General features: G+C 45.7%; 1 protein-coding gene across 7 annotated transcripts in view; it reads right to left on the minus strand.

Annotated features, from left to right (window-relative positions):
• Nucleotides 1-1,708: 1,708 nt before the first annotated feature.
• sh2b2 (SH2B adaptor protein 2) overlaps nt 1,709-12,644 on the minus strand; it is an 87,496-nt gene continuing 76,560 nt past the window's right edge. For 6 of the 7 annotated variants that reach the window (XM_033045562.1, XM_033045560.1, XM_033045564.1 and 3 more), the window contains one exon: nt 1,709-2,368. In XM_033045562.1, the coding sequence (XP_032901453.1) occupies nt 2,091-2,368 (278 nt within the window). In that variant the 3' untranslated portion in view covers nt 1,709-2,090. Of the gene's footprint in view, nt 2,369-7,261; nt 7,378-12,644 lie in introns of all 7 variants that reach the window. The other variant, XR_004416049.1, reaches the window with a different exon arrangement.

Genomic DNA, 12,644 nt, shown 5'->3' on the forward strand with positions numbered 1-12,644 from the left:
AAGGAATGGGTGACGTTTCGGGTCGAGACCCTTCTTCAGACTGATGTCAGGGGAGGGGGCAGGACAAAGATAGAATGTAGTCGGAGACAGTAAGACTAGTGGGAGAACTGGGAAGGGGGAGACGATGGAGAAAGAGGGAAATCAAGGGCTATCTGAAGGTATTGAAGTCAATGTTCATACCGCTGTGGTGTAAACTACCCAAACAAAATATGAGGTGCTGTTCCTCCAATTTGCACTGGGCCTCACTCTGACAATGAAAGAGGCCCAGGACAGAAAGGTCAGATTGGGAATGGGAGGGAGAGTTGAAGTGCCGGGCCACCGGGAGAGCAGGTAGGTACAGACGGACTGATAGGAGGTGTTCAGCGAAACGATCGCCGAGCCTGCGCTTGGTCTTGCCGTTGTAGAGAAGTTGACTCCTGGAAGTTGCAACCCCTTACCGCATTTGCAACAAGGACAGAGTCCCCCTTGTCCTCACCTTCCAACCCCATCAGCCGTGACATACAGTATATAATCCAACATTTTCACCACCTCCAATGGGATCCCACTACTGGCCACATCTTCCCATCTCCACCCCTTTCTGCTTTCCGCAGAGACCGTTCTCTCCGAAACTCCCTGGTCAACTCGTCCCTTCCCACCTAAACCGCCTCCTCCCCAGGTACTTTCCCCTGAAACCGCAGGAGATGCAACACCTGTCCCTTTACCTCCCCCCTCGACTCCATCCAAGGACCCAAACAGTCTTTCCAGGTGAGGCAGAGGTTCACTTACACCTCCTCCAACCTCATCTACTGTATCCGCTGTTCCAGGTGTCAATTTCTCTACATCGGCAAGACCAAAAGAGGTCTTTAAAATTATGAGAAGGATAGACAGAGTTGACGTGGATAAGCTTTTTCCATTGAGAGTAGGGAAGATTCAAACAAGAGGACATGATTTGAGAATTAAGGGACAAAAGTTTAGGGGTAACATGAGGGGGAACTTCTTTACTCAGAGAGTGGTGGCTGTGTGGAATGAGCTTCCAGTGGAAGTGGTGGAGGCAGGTTCGATTTTATCATTTAAAAATAAATTGGCTAGGTATATGTACGGGAAAGAAATGGAGGGTTATGGTCTGAGTGCAGGTAGATGGGACTAGGGGAGAGTAAGTGTTCGGCACGGACTAGAAGGGCCGAGATGGCCTGTTTCCGTGCTGTAATTGTTATATGGTTATATCATATATTTATTGATGCATCTCGCAATCAATCATCCCCTGCTGTTTGACTTCTCTTTTTGATTCTAGTTTCTCTTCCAATCAATGCCACAAGCAGCTCATATCCCAAGCTGGATTGTGCAGATTTGTAACCACTTCTCTCAAAGCCATTTCCTCTTCATTGCACCCTGATCGTTGAGCTCGATGTATCGATCGCCTCCTCCACTGGGAATGACACCAACCAGCAACCATCCTGCTCTGCATGCCTGCCACAGTGTTGCAGAACGATGGACTGCACAGCTGACTGCAGGGAGTCCAGTAATCCAAGTACAGAGATAGCTATGCAATTCAGTGTATCAATGCACATCAATATTTAAATAGTTATTCATATTTAAACAAGTAATTTTCAATCTCAAATGGCATGGTCAAACAGCTGGAGTTACTGCTCGATTTGAAAATGACCACTGGGTTCAAAACCCATCAGCAGCACCACTAAAATGAAACAAAGGGAACAATGTCATACCAATGGAGGATTTCACCAGTTGCAGCACTAGCAATAATTTATCAGCTCACAGGAAAGATCAACATCAGACACAAATTATGATATAAAACATTTCAACCCTATCCATTGTGTACACAGTCCATCAAAGCTGCTTCTTTACAGTCAACGTTGAAACCAATATATAGAAAGAACGGATTTAATCAAGTTAATCTTTGCCGTCTGGGCCTGAACCAGAAATGGCATAAATCACCTTGCAATTCACATTAAACACTTGGTCTGAGCAGAATGTTGACTTTCAACACCAGTAGTCAAAGAGGGAGACTGATCCTCAACATATCACTTCCTTGCTAAGCAGGGAACCCTGTCCTCGAGTTTGTTCCCAGGTTTGCCTTATTGCACTCCTTTGTGTTAGTAAAAAGAATACTGATTCTCCACAGCTCGTATTCGGTTCCTTGTCCCATCACCATCATGGTAGTCCTGTGAGATGACAGCCGGAGGTTGCAGTAGCCGCTCCGAGTTGTGCGCAGTGACGGCAGCCTCCAGCCTGTGGGCCATTGATGGGTCTTCAGCCTGGGCAACGGCTTGAAGGTTCCCAGCTAGAGCACTGGTAAAGTAGTGTTGGGTCTGAAAGACGTCACTCCTGGAGTTGGGTTGCGTTGGGGCACTGGGTGAAGGTGCACTCATTTCTGTAAAGAATAACAACATGGATGACACATTTCTTCTATAAAGAGTACTGGGGTTTCAAAATAAAGGTAACGATAGAATGAAAGGTTGCAGATGCTCTCTGGGGTCCCTAAAGGCCTACATGTTTTAGTCAATGTGGTGATATTGCAATCCAATCTCTCTGCAAAGATGGCTAGAATGGATGAGGGAATCACATATCTCTGTTTAGTTTTAGAGATACATTGTGGAAACTGGCCCTTCAGCCCACAGAGCCCGTGGTGACCAGCGATCACCTTACACTAGTTCTATTCTACATATTAGGGACAATTTACAGAAGCCAATTAACCTACATACCCGCACATCTGTGTAGTGTGGGAGGAAACCAGAGTACCCTGGAGTACCATGCGGTCACAGGGAGAACATACAAACTCCATACAGAGAGCACCCATAGTCAGCATCGAACCCGGGTCTTTGGCACTGTAAGGCAGCAGCTCTACTGCTGCACCACCATGCCACCACTTAAGAGGGAGTTAGATGTGGCCCTTGTGGCTAAAGGGATCAGGGGGTATGGAGAGAAGGCAGGTACAGGATACTGAGTTGGATGATCAGCCATGATCATATTGAATGGCTCGAAGGGCCGAATGGCCTACCCCTGAACCTATTTTCTATGTTTCTATTCCGAAATGCTACTGAGCTCATTCCTCTCTCTGTTATCCCAGCCTGGAAAATCACCACAGATGCTGGTCACTCTGAAGAAATTATAGCTGATGGCAATCTCGGTTCTTATTTTATCTGTCTCTGCCAATGACCACTGTGACCTGCAATCATTAGTGTGATTGGAAGAGGCCACGATAACATCTGCAGCTGCACAGGCAGCCAGCCGCCTTCTCAAAGCTGAAGAGTTTCATTTGTTCTGATCTTTGCTCAGACCTGTTGCTTCAGACACACATGCTTCTTATGCTCCTCCCCACCCCCCCCCCCCCCCACCCACCCACCCCCCCCCCCCCCCACCCACCCCCCCCCCCTTAAGATGACCATGATAAATGCCACAGACCAGCCGCAGCCTAATTGTAGCAGGATCTTGATCGGTTCGCCAGGTGGGCTGAGGAATGGTTGATGGAATTTAATAAAGAGAAATGGAAGTTGTTGCATTTTGCAAAGTCTAACATGGCCAGGACATTACATGCGCAGGACTTACACAGCGAATGTTAGGGGTCTTGGGAGTGTTATAGAGCAGAGTGATCCAGAAGTGCAGGGTACATAGTTCCTTCAAGGTGGTGTCACAGGTAGATAGGGTAGTTAAAATAGCATTTGGCCCGTTGGCCTTCATCAGTCAGAGTATTGAGTACAGAAGTTGGGAGGACATGTTGCGATTATATATGAGGTTGGTGAGGCTGCATTTAGAGTACTGTGTTCCATTCTGAGCACCATGTTATAGGAAAGATGTTGTTAAGTTGGAAAGGGCACAGAGGAAATTGACAAGGATATTGCCAGGACTCGAGGGTCTGAGCTATGGGGACAGGTTGAGCAGGCTAGCACTTTAATAATAATATCTTTATTGTCATTGTACAAGAACAACGAGATTAAGATTGCAACCTCCGTTGCGATGCTATAAAATGAAGAAATAAAGTTAAAGTACAAATAGGTCCATTTACACTGAGGTTAAAAATTACAGCAGCTGTCACTGTGTTGAGATAAGTCAGTTGTGCCAGTTGATTGCAGAGGGAAAAGACAGATTATGGGGGGGTGTTTAGCAGACTGATTCAGTGCAGTTGTAGCTCTGGGCAAAAAGCTATTTCTCAGTCTGGAGGTGCGGGTGTAAAAGGCCTTGTAACGTCTTCCAGATGGAAGAAGTTCAAACAGACAGTGGCATGGGTGGGTGGAGTCCTTACAGATGCTGATGGCTTTTGTGAGGCAGCGTTCGTTGTAGATGTCCTCCAGGGCTGGGAGCTGTATCCCAATGATCTTCTGTGCTCTGGAGACGACCCGCTGAAGAGCTCACCTATCCGCTGCTGTGCAGCTAAGATACCACACAGAGATGCAGTATGTTAGGATGCTCTCTGTGGTGCAGCGGTAGAAAGTCACCAGCATCTGTTGGGGCACACCATCTTTTTTCAGCATCCTCAAGAAAACCAGCCGTTGCTGTGCTTTCTTGACCAGTGCAGTGGTGTTACTGGACCACGTGAGGTCCTATGAAATGTGTGTGCCCTGAAACCTGCAGCTGGACACTCCCTCCACCCGTTGATGTAGACTGGAGCGTACTCATCATCCTGTGACCTTCTAAAGTTGATGATCAGCTTGCAGTGCAGGAGGATAAGGGGTGATCTTATAGAGGTGTATTAAATAATAAGAGGAATAGATTGGGTAGACGTAGAGTCTCTTGCCCAGATTAAGGAAATCGAGAACCAGAGGACATAGGTTTAAGTTTAAGGGGAAAATATTTAATAGGAATCTGGGTAACCTTTTCACACAATTGGTGGTGGGTGTATGGAACAAGCTGCCAGAGGAGGTAGTAGGCAGCAACACTTAAGAAACAATTAAACAGGTACATGGATAGGACAGATTTAGATATAGGTCAATTGCAGGCAAGTGGGACGTGTAGATGGGACATGTTGGTTGTTATTGGAGAATTGAGCTGAAGGGTCTGTTTCCACGCTGTATCAATGTTTCTGCTTCTCTTGCTAAGCCTTTGTAATGTCGTGCACTAGCAATAGAAGCAGCAGGTCGCCAGTCAGACCATCTTGCCCACTCCATTTTTCAATAACATCATGGCTAACCTTCTATCTCACAATCCTTTACCTGCACAATCCACATATTTGTTGATTTCTAACAATCTATCTGCATCTGAATTGAAGTTTCTGTAGGTTCTTTAAATTGTCCCAAATGTGTAGAATAGAACAGGTGTACATGTGATCATAGTCGGCGCGGACTCGGTGGGCCGAAAGGTCTGTTCTACGCTGAACCTCTAAACAAAACTAAACTACTGAGGAAGAAGATCAGCAATGATCCTGACCAGTTCTTCTCTCTCTCATGTTGGCATGTATCACATCCTTCCATTTCTTTAAATCAGTGGCTTTTGTGTGGGTGATGAGGTGCCAGGATGAGAAGTTTTGTTTAGTTTAGAGACACAGCGTGGAAACAGGCCCTTTGGCCCAACCGAGTCAACTCTGAACAACAATCCCACAGCACTATCAACGCCAATTAACCTACAAACCTGTACGTCTTTGGAGTGTGGGAGGAAACCGGAGCACCCGAGTCATGGAGAGAACGTACAAACTGCGTACAGACAGCACCCGTAGTCAGGATTAAACTCGGGTCTCTTGCACTGCAGGGCAGCAACTCTACTGCTACGCCACCGTGCCACCCTAGTTAAGCAGGTGCTCACAAACTTGCACACATCAGCCATGATCACATTGAATGGCTGTGCTGGCTTGATGGGCTGAATGGCCTACTCCTGCACCTATTGTCTATTATCTTTGAAGTTATTCAGTGAAGGTGAACACACACACACAGAATATGTGGTTGAAGCTTGCTTGCCTGTTCATTCAGCTGCACTATTATACAGCTAGACATTGTTCTGCACCCCTTCAAATCGAACACAGCTTTCTGAAGACGGGTCTCGATCCGAAACATCACCCATTCCTTCTCTGCCGAGATGCTGCCTGTTCTGCTGAGTTACTTCAGCATTTTGTGTCTATCTACAGTTTTGCAGGCTGTTGTACCAAGCGTGTGTGCTTCAAGTCTTGTCAACTATTTGTTCTACACTGGCCTGCAGGCAAGGCCAGCATTGCATCTGCATTTTAAACCGTCTGAACAAGGGTCCCAACTCAAAACAGCATCTGCCCATTTCTTTCCACAGAATGAATCTCGATGACTCTGATATATTGCCTGACCCACTGAGTTCTTCCAGCACTTGTGTTTTTTACTTAATACCTGTCTACCTGGTTTTAATGGATTTTATATTTAACCTCAAAATCTTGTTGCTCCTCCACCATTTAAAAATATTCTGGTCTTTCTTGCCCTCAGAATGCACGACTTCATTCTCCTCCAAATTCCATTAACCACAGTTTTACACTTTCAACCATCAGTAACACAATCATAGAGCAGTCTGAGCCACTGCCTGCATGCTCCGGCGACCCAGATACCCGATCCTGATCTCGGGTACTGTCTGTGTGGGGTTTGCACATTCTCCGTGAATGCATGGGTGTCCACAGGTGCTCCTGTAGTATGTAGGTGAGTGGATGAGAACGAGGGAGAATAAAACAGGATTAGTGTGTAATTAGTGCAAATTAGGATTGATGCTCAGCACCTGGTGGTCCAAAGGATTTGTGTCGATGCTGCATTGCCCTCTCTGTCTCTATGCAATGAGAGAGAATGGGACAATGCAATGGCAAGCATTCAATGGACCAACTATCAACCTTGCATAATGTAATGAAATGTAACTATTGTATAATGCCAGCCAAGCATAGTGACACAAACACAGAGGGATAGTTCTTGATTTCTTCATCTAAATTATTGATAATTCCCATGAAAAGCTCTGTCTCGGAGTGAGATTCCAGGAAGTTCCATTCTTCCCACATATACATGGAATATATCCTGTTCTCTCCGCCTACCAGACAACTAATTCCCTATCCAAGTCAATGGTTTGCCTCCAATTCTATGCCCCTCTGACACCAGCCTCTTGTCTGGAAGGGCTAGTGTCTGTGCTGTCGTTCAATGGAGGTGTAGATGATTAGAAACATGAATCCACCTCGATCTCCAGGTTCTATGAAGATAGCAGATGACGTGGTATGGTATATAAGCACAGCTATGCAGTTAGGCTACTGTGACTTCATGCAGTATTATGCACTCAACACAGTGCATATGGACATGTTGATGTAAGATATCATGAAGTATTTAAGTAACGTGATACATACCCCTCCAAACTGCATCCCAAGGCCTTTGAGAGGCTCCCTCCCAAATAAATCAATAAAGATCTCTTCAGGGTCTCTTCAATTGTGTTGCACTCTGTCCTATTTTGTACAAATATTGCCTTTAAATATAAAAAAAGTGTGAATTAAGGACAGGCCCTTACATTCCCTTTGCCATTGTGGCATGTGGAATTTAATTTACATTATCTTGCCTTGCAATTCCTGTACTACCACAGCCTCAAAACTGTTTCACGTGAATGAGTGTTCCTCCCTGGCCATAAATGGCTTGTGGCTATCTTGCACTCGCTTGTGAGATATTTGTCTTATCTTTGAGTTCATTGTGAAGTTGTGTGATGTTGGTGGCCTCCGATCCACCTCTCTCGATGGCTGACCCCTGTGTTCAGTTCTGTTGCTCTCCTTTAGTGAACCTTGAACCCTTTATGCCACATGGCATCACACTGCTGTAACTGCTGAACAGGACTTCGAGCTGTGGCTCGATCTTGTCCATAAAGTATTGTGGACTTAGATAGACACAAAAAGCTGGAGTAACTCAGCGGGACAGGCAGCATCTCTGGAGAGAAGAAATGGGTGACATTCCGGGTCTCGACCCTTCTTCAGACTGAAATGTCACTCATTCTTCTGTGTTACTCCAGCTTTTTGTGTCTATCTTCGGTTTAAACCAGCATCTGCAGTTCCTTCTTACACAAGTATTGTGGACTTGCCAGCTAGATTCACATACCTCATCAATGAATTTGGCTTAAGCAAGCCACGCGCTAATTTGACACGTATCAATGGTAGTTCATTAACACTATGGCACGGCTCAAACCACCACCCTGCAATATAAACACTGTGCACACTTACTGTCTGCTCAATGAAGTAGATCAATAATAACAAATAACAGGATTGTTAGCCATGAGTGGATGTTGAAAGGTAAGACTGAGAACCAACAAACAGGCGAAATGTGTAGGAACTGCAGGTGCTGGTTTAAACCGAAGATAAACACAAAATGCTGGAGTAACTCAGCAGGACAGGCAGCATCTCTGGAGGAAAGGAATAGGTGACGTTTCAGGTCAAGATCCTTCTGCAGACTGCAAGTCAGGGGAAAGGGAAACAAGAGATATAAACAAGTGATGTAGAGAGATATAGAAGAAATGAATGAAAGATATGCAAAAATAGTGACAATGATAAAGGAAACAGGCCATTGTTCGCTGTGGCTTAGGTGAGAACGAGTACAGTTAATGAAACAATGAGTGCCAAACACTTCAATTTCCCTTCCCATTCCCACACTGACCTTTCTGTCCTAGGTCTCCATTGTCAATGTGAGGCCAAACGCAAATTGGAGGAACAGCATCTCATATTTTTGCTTGGGCAGCTTACAGCCCAGTGGTGTGATTAGTTGATTTCTCTCACTTGCATCCCCTCTCTCTCCATCCCTCCCCCACCCAAGTTGTTGTACTAGCTTCAAAGTTGTCTTGTTGAGTCTCATTGTTCATACTCATTCCCACCTGGCCCACAGCTAGCAATGGCCTGTTTCCTTTATCATCGTCACTTTTTTTTCTCTATTCCTTTTTTCGTCCCTATTCCTTTTCACCAGAGATGTTGTCTGACCCGCTGAGTTACTCCAGCTTGTGTCTACCAACAAGCAGACGTAAGCTTTGCCAGGTCAGCTTAATCAGCTCTCACGAGCCAAAATGTGTAGGAAGGAACTGCAGATGCTGGTTTACACCGAAGATAGACACAAGATGCTGGAGTAACTCAGCGGGACAGGCAGCATCTCCAGAAAAAATTAATAGGTGAAGTTTTGGGTTGAAACCTTTCTTCAGACTCAAGAAGGGTCTCGACCCAAAATGTCACCTATTTCTTTTCTCCAGAGATATTGCCTGACCCACTGAGTTACTCCAGCATTTTGTTTCACTTGAGCCAAGTCTGGGCAGGGAGCAGGCGGCACTGACCGGGCACAGCTTCCTGTGGGCAGTGAAAAGAACAGTGTGTGAAATACAAGACCCGTTAGTTCCATGGGGAGATAAATAATGGGTAAGCCTTAACATTGTTCAGCATTTACTGAAAGCTACATCATTCTTCAACCACCAACAACACTCTTGTAGTTGAAATATAGAAACAAGGAACTTCAGATGCTGGTCTATACCAAAGATAGACACAAAATGCTGGAGTCACCTAGCAAGTCACACAGCATCTCTGGAGAAAAATGTTGGATGATGTTTCAGATCAGGACTGTTCTTCAGACTGAAAGTAGGTGATAAAGGGGGGCACAAGTATTAAGTATTTAATTTGAAGTAACTTGTAATTTCTCCTCTCATCCCTTGCCACCTGCCTCCACTCTCGTCACTTTACCAGTCCTACAATGCTCCACATTGTTTTCCTCTTGAGATCATACCTTCTCTAGCCACTTCTCTAACAATGGGTCCACCCAGCCTGAGGTAATCTCGTGGGCTTTCCTCGGCTCCAGCTCTTCACCCCGCCCCCCTCTTTCCCCACCCCCTACTTTCAGTTTGAAGAAGGGTCTTGACCCAAATAGTCACCCATCACTTTATCTCCAGAGATGCTGCCTGACCCATTGAGTTACTCCAGCACTTATAGTTGATCTTCGGGGAAGCTTTGGCTAGGAGGGTACAAGTATAACATCCAGATGATGGAACTCCTGGTGCTGCAGAGAGTTGAGTTATTGCCTTGCCTGATGCAAGTAGACAGTATGCTCACTAGAATGGGAAGATTGTTAATTAGACAGTACAATTCTTGCTGGAGCAAAATTGGTGGGAAGGTTACTGGAGGGAATCGTGAGGGACATAAGTACCTGCACTTGGAAAGACGAGGAAGGATTAGGGAAAGCCAGAATGGCTTTGTATGTAAATCGCAAATTTGATTGAGTTTTTTGAAGAAGTGATCTGGAGGGCAGGGCAGTTGATATTGTCAACAGACGATAGCCACAAAGTGAGGGTAAGGCAGCATCTCTGAAGAAAAGGAATAGTTGATGCTTCATGTCGAGACCTTTCTCCAGACTGAGAGTCAGGGGTGAGGGAAACTGGAGGCATGAAAATGTACAAAACAAATCAGAGCCGGCACCGATGACTACGGAATGGTGGAGCCCACAATGGGCCATTGTGGGCTGTGGAAGAGGTAGACTTTGATCAAGTTCAACATGGTAGGCTAGTCCAGAAGGTTAATTACATTGGGATTCACGATGTGCTAGGCAATGGGCTTGGTGGTCGGACGGTAGTGAGTGGAAAGATGTCATTCAGATTGAAGACTGTGACTAGTGGTGTGCCACAGGGATCAGTTCCTTGGTCCTCTGTTATTTTAGTTTAGTTTAGTTTAGTTTAGAGATACAGCTCTAAATGGTCCTTTGACCTACCGAGCCTACACCAATCAGCGATTCCCACACATTAACACTATCCTACACACACCAGGGATTTTTTAAAAACATTTTACATTTATACCAGGCTAATTAACCTACAAACGTACGTCTCTGGAGTGTGGGAGGAAACCAAAGATCTCGGAGAAAATCCACGCCAAGTCATGGGGAGAATGTATAAACTCCACACGGACAGCACCCGTAGTCAGGATCGAACTCGGGTCTCTGGTGCTATAAGGCAGTGGGGTCACGGTGGCGCAGCAGTAGAGTTGCTGCCTTACAGCGAATACAGCGAAGAGGGAATTAGGAGCAACACTAGCAAGTTTGCAGATGACACAAAGCTGGGTGGCAGTGTGAACTGTGAAGAGGATGTTAGGAGGTTGCAGGGTGACCTGGACAGGTTGAGTGAGTGGGCACATGCATGGCAGATGCAGTATAATATAGATAAATGTGAGATTATCCACTTTGGCGACAAAAACAAGGGGGCAGATTATTATCTCAATGGGGTTAGGTTAGGTAAGGGGGAGGTACAGCAAGACCTGGGCATCCTTGTACACAGGTCACTGAAAGTTGGCTTACAGGTACAGCTGGCAGTGAAGAAAACTAATGGAATGTTGGCCTTCATAACAAGAGGATTTCAGTACAGGAGTAAAGAGGTTCTTCTGCAGTTGGACAGGGCTCTGGTAAGACCACATCTGGAGTATTGTGTACAGTTTTGGTCTCCTAATTTGAGGAGGGACATCCTTGAGATTGCAGCGTAGGTTCACGAGATTGATCCCTGGGATGGCGGGACTGTCATATGAGGAAAGATTGAAAAGACTAGGCTTGTATTCACTGGAGTTTAGGATGAGGGGGTATCTTATAGAAACATATAAAATTATAAAAAGACTCGACAAGCTAGATGCAGGAAAAATGTTCCCAATGTTGGGCGAGTCCAGAACCAGGGGCCACAGTCGTAGAATAAAGGGGCGGTCATTTAAGACAGAGGTGAGAAAAAACTTTTCACCCAGAGAGTTGTGAATTAGTGGAATTCCCTGCCACAGAGGGCAGTGGAGGCCAAGTCACTGGATGGATTTAAGAGAGAGGTAGATAGAGTTCTAGGGGCTAGTGGAATCAAGGGATATGGGGATAAGGCAGGCACGGGTTATTGATTGGGGACATACAGCCATGATCACAATGAATGGCGGTGCTGGCTCGAAGGGCCGAATGGCCGAATGACCTCCTCCTGCACCTATTTTCTATGTTTCTACAGCGCCGGAGACCCGGGTTCGAATCAGACTACAGATGCTGTCTGTACGGAGTTTGTACGTTCTCCCCCGTACAGACAGCATCTGAATGGTTTTCTCCGAGATATTCGGTTTCCTCCCACACTTCAAAGATGTACAAGTTTGTAGGTAAATTGGCTTGGTAAATGTAAAAATTGTCTCTAGTGGGTTAATTGTGTTAATATGCGGGGATCGCTGGTCTGCGTAGACCCGGTGGGCCGAAGGGTTTGTTTCCACGCTGTATCTCTAAACTAAACTCAACCGCTGTGTCACCGTGCTGCCCATCATCAAGATGACAACGTTGTTAGTAAGTTCACGGATGACACCAAAGGGTTTAGTGTAGCGGCCAATGAACAGGGTACTGATTCTGGATGATCAGCCATGATCATATTGAATGAAGGTGCTGGCTCGAAGGGCTGTATGGCCTACTCCTGCACCTATTTTTCTATGTTTCTATCTCTTTCTAAGGATCTCGAAAATTACAACGAGATTTAGATGTACTAAGGTAGGAGGGAACAGCAGATGGAATTTAACCTGGACAAGTGCTGGGTGTTACAATTTGGTAAATTACAATCAGCAGGACTCACAGTGTAAATGGGAGGGCTCTGATGTGTTGCAAAGCAGAAGCACAGAGGGGTATAAGCATATAGTTAGTTGAATGTAACGGCACAAGTAGACAAGAAGGTGAAGAAGGCATTTGGCATGCTTCCCTTATTGAGTTGCGAGGTGCGATGTCAGACTGCAATTGTACAAG

The sequence above is a fragment of the Amblyraja radiata genome, chromosome 28 (genome assembly GCF_010909765.2).
Source record: "Amblyraja radiata isolate CabotCenter1 chromosome 28, sAmbRad1.1.pri, whole genome shotgun sequence".
Taxonomy (NCBI): Eukaryota; Metazoa; Chordata; class Chondrichthyes; order Rajiformes; family Rajidae; genus Amblyraja; species Amblyraja radiata.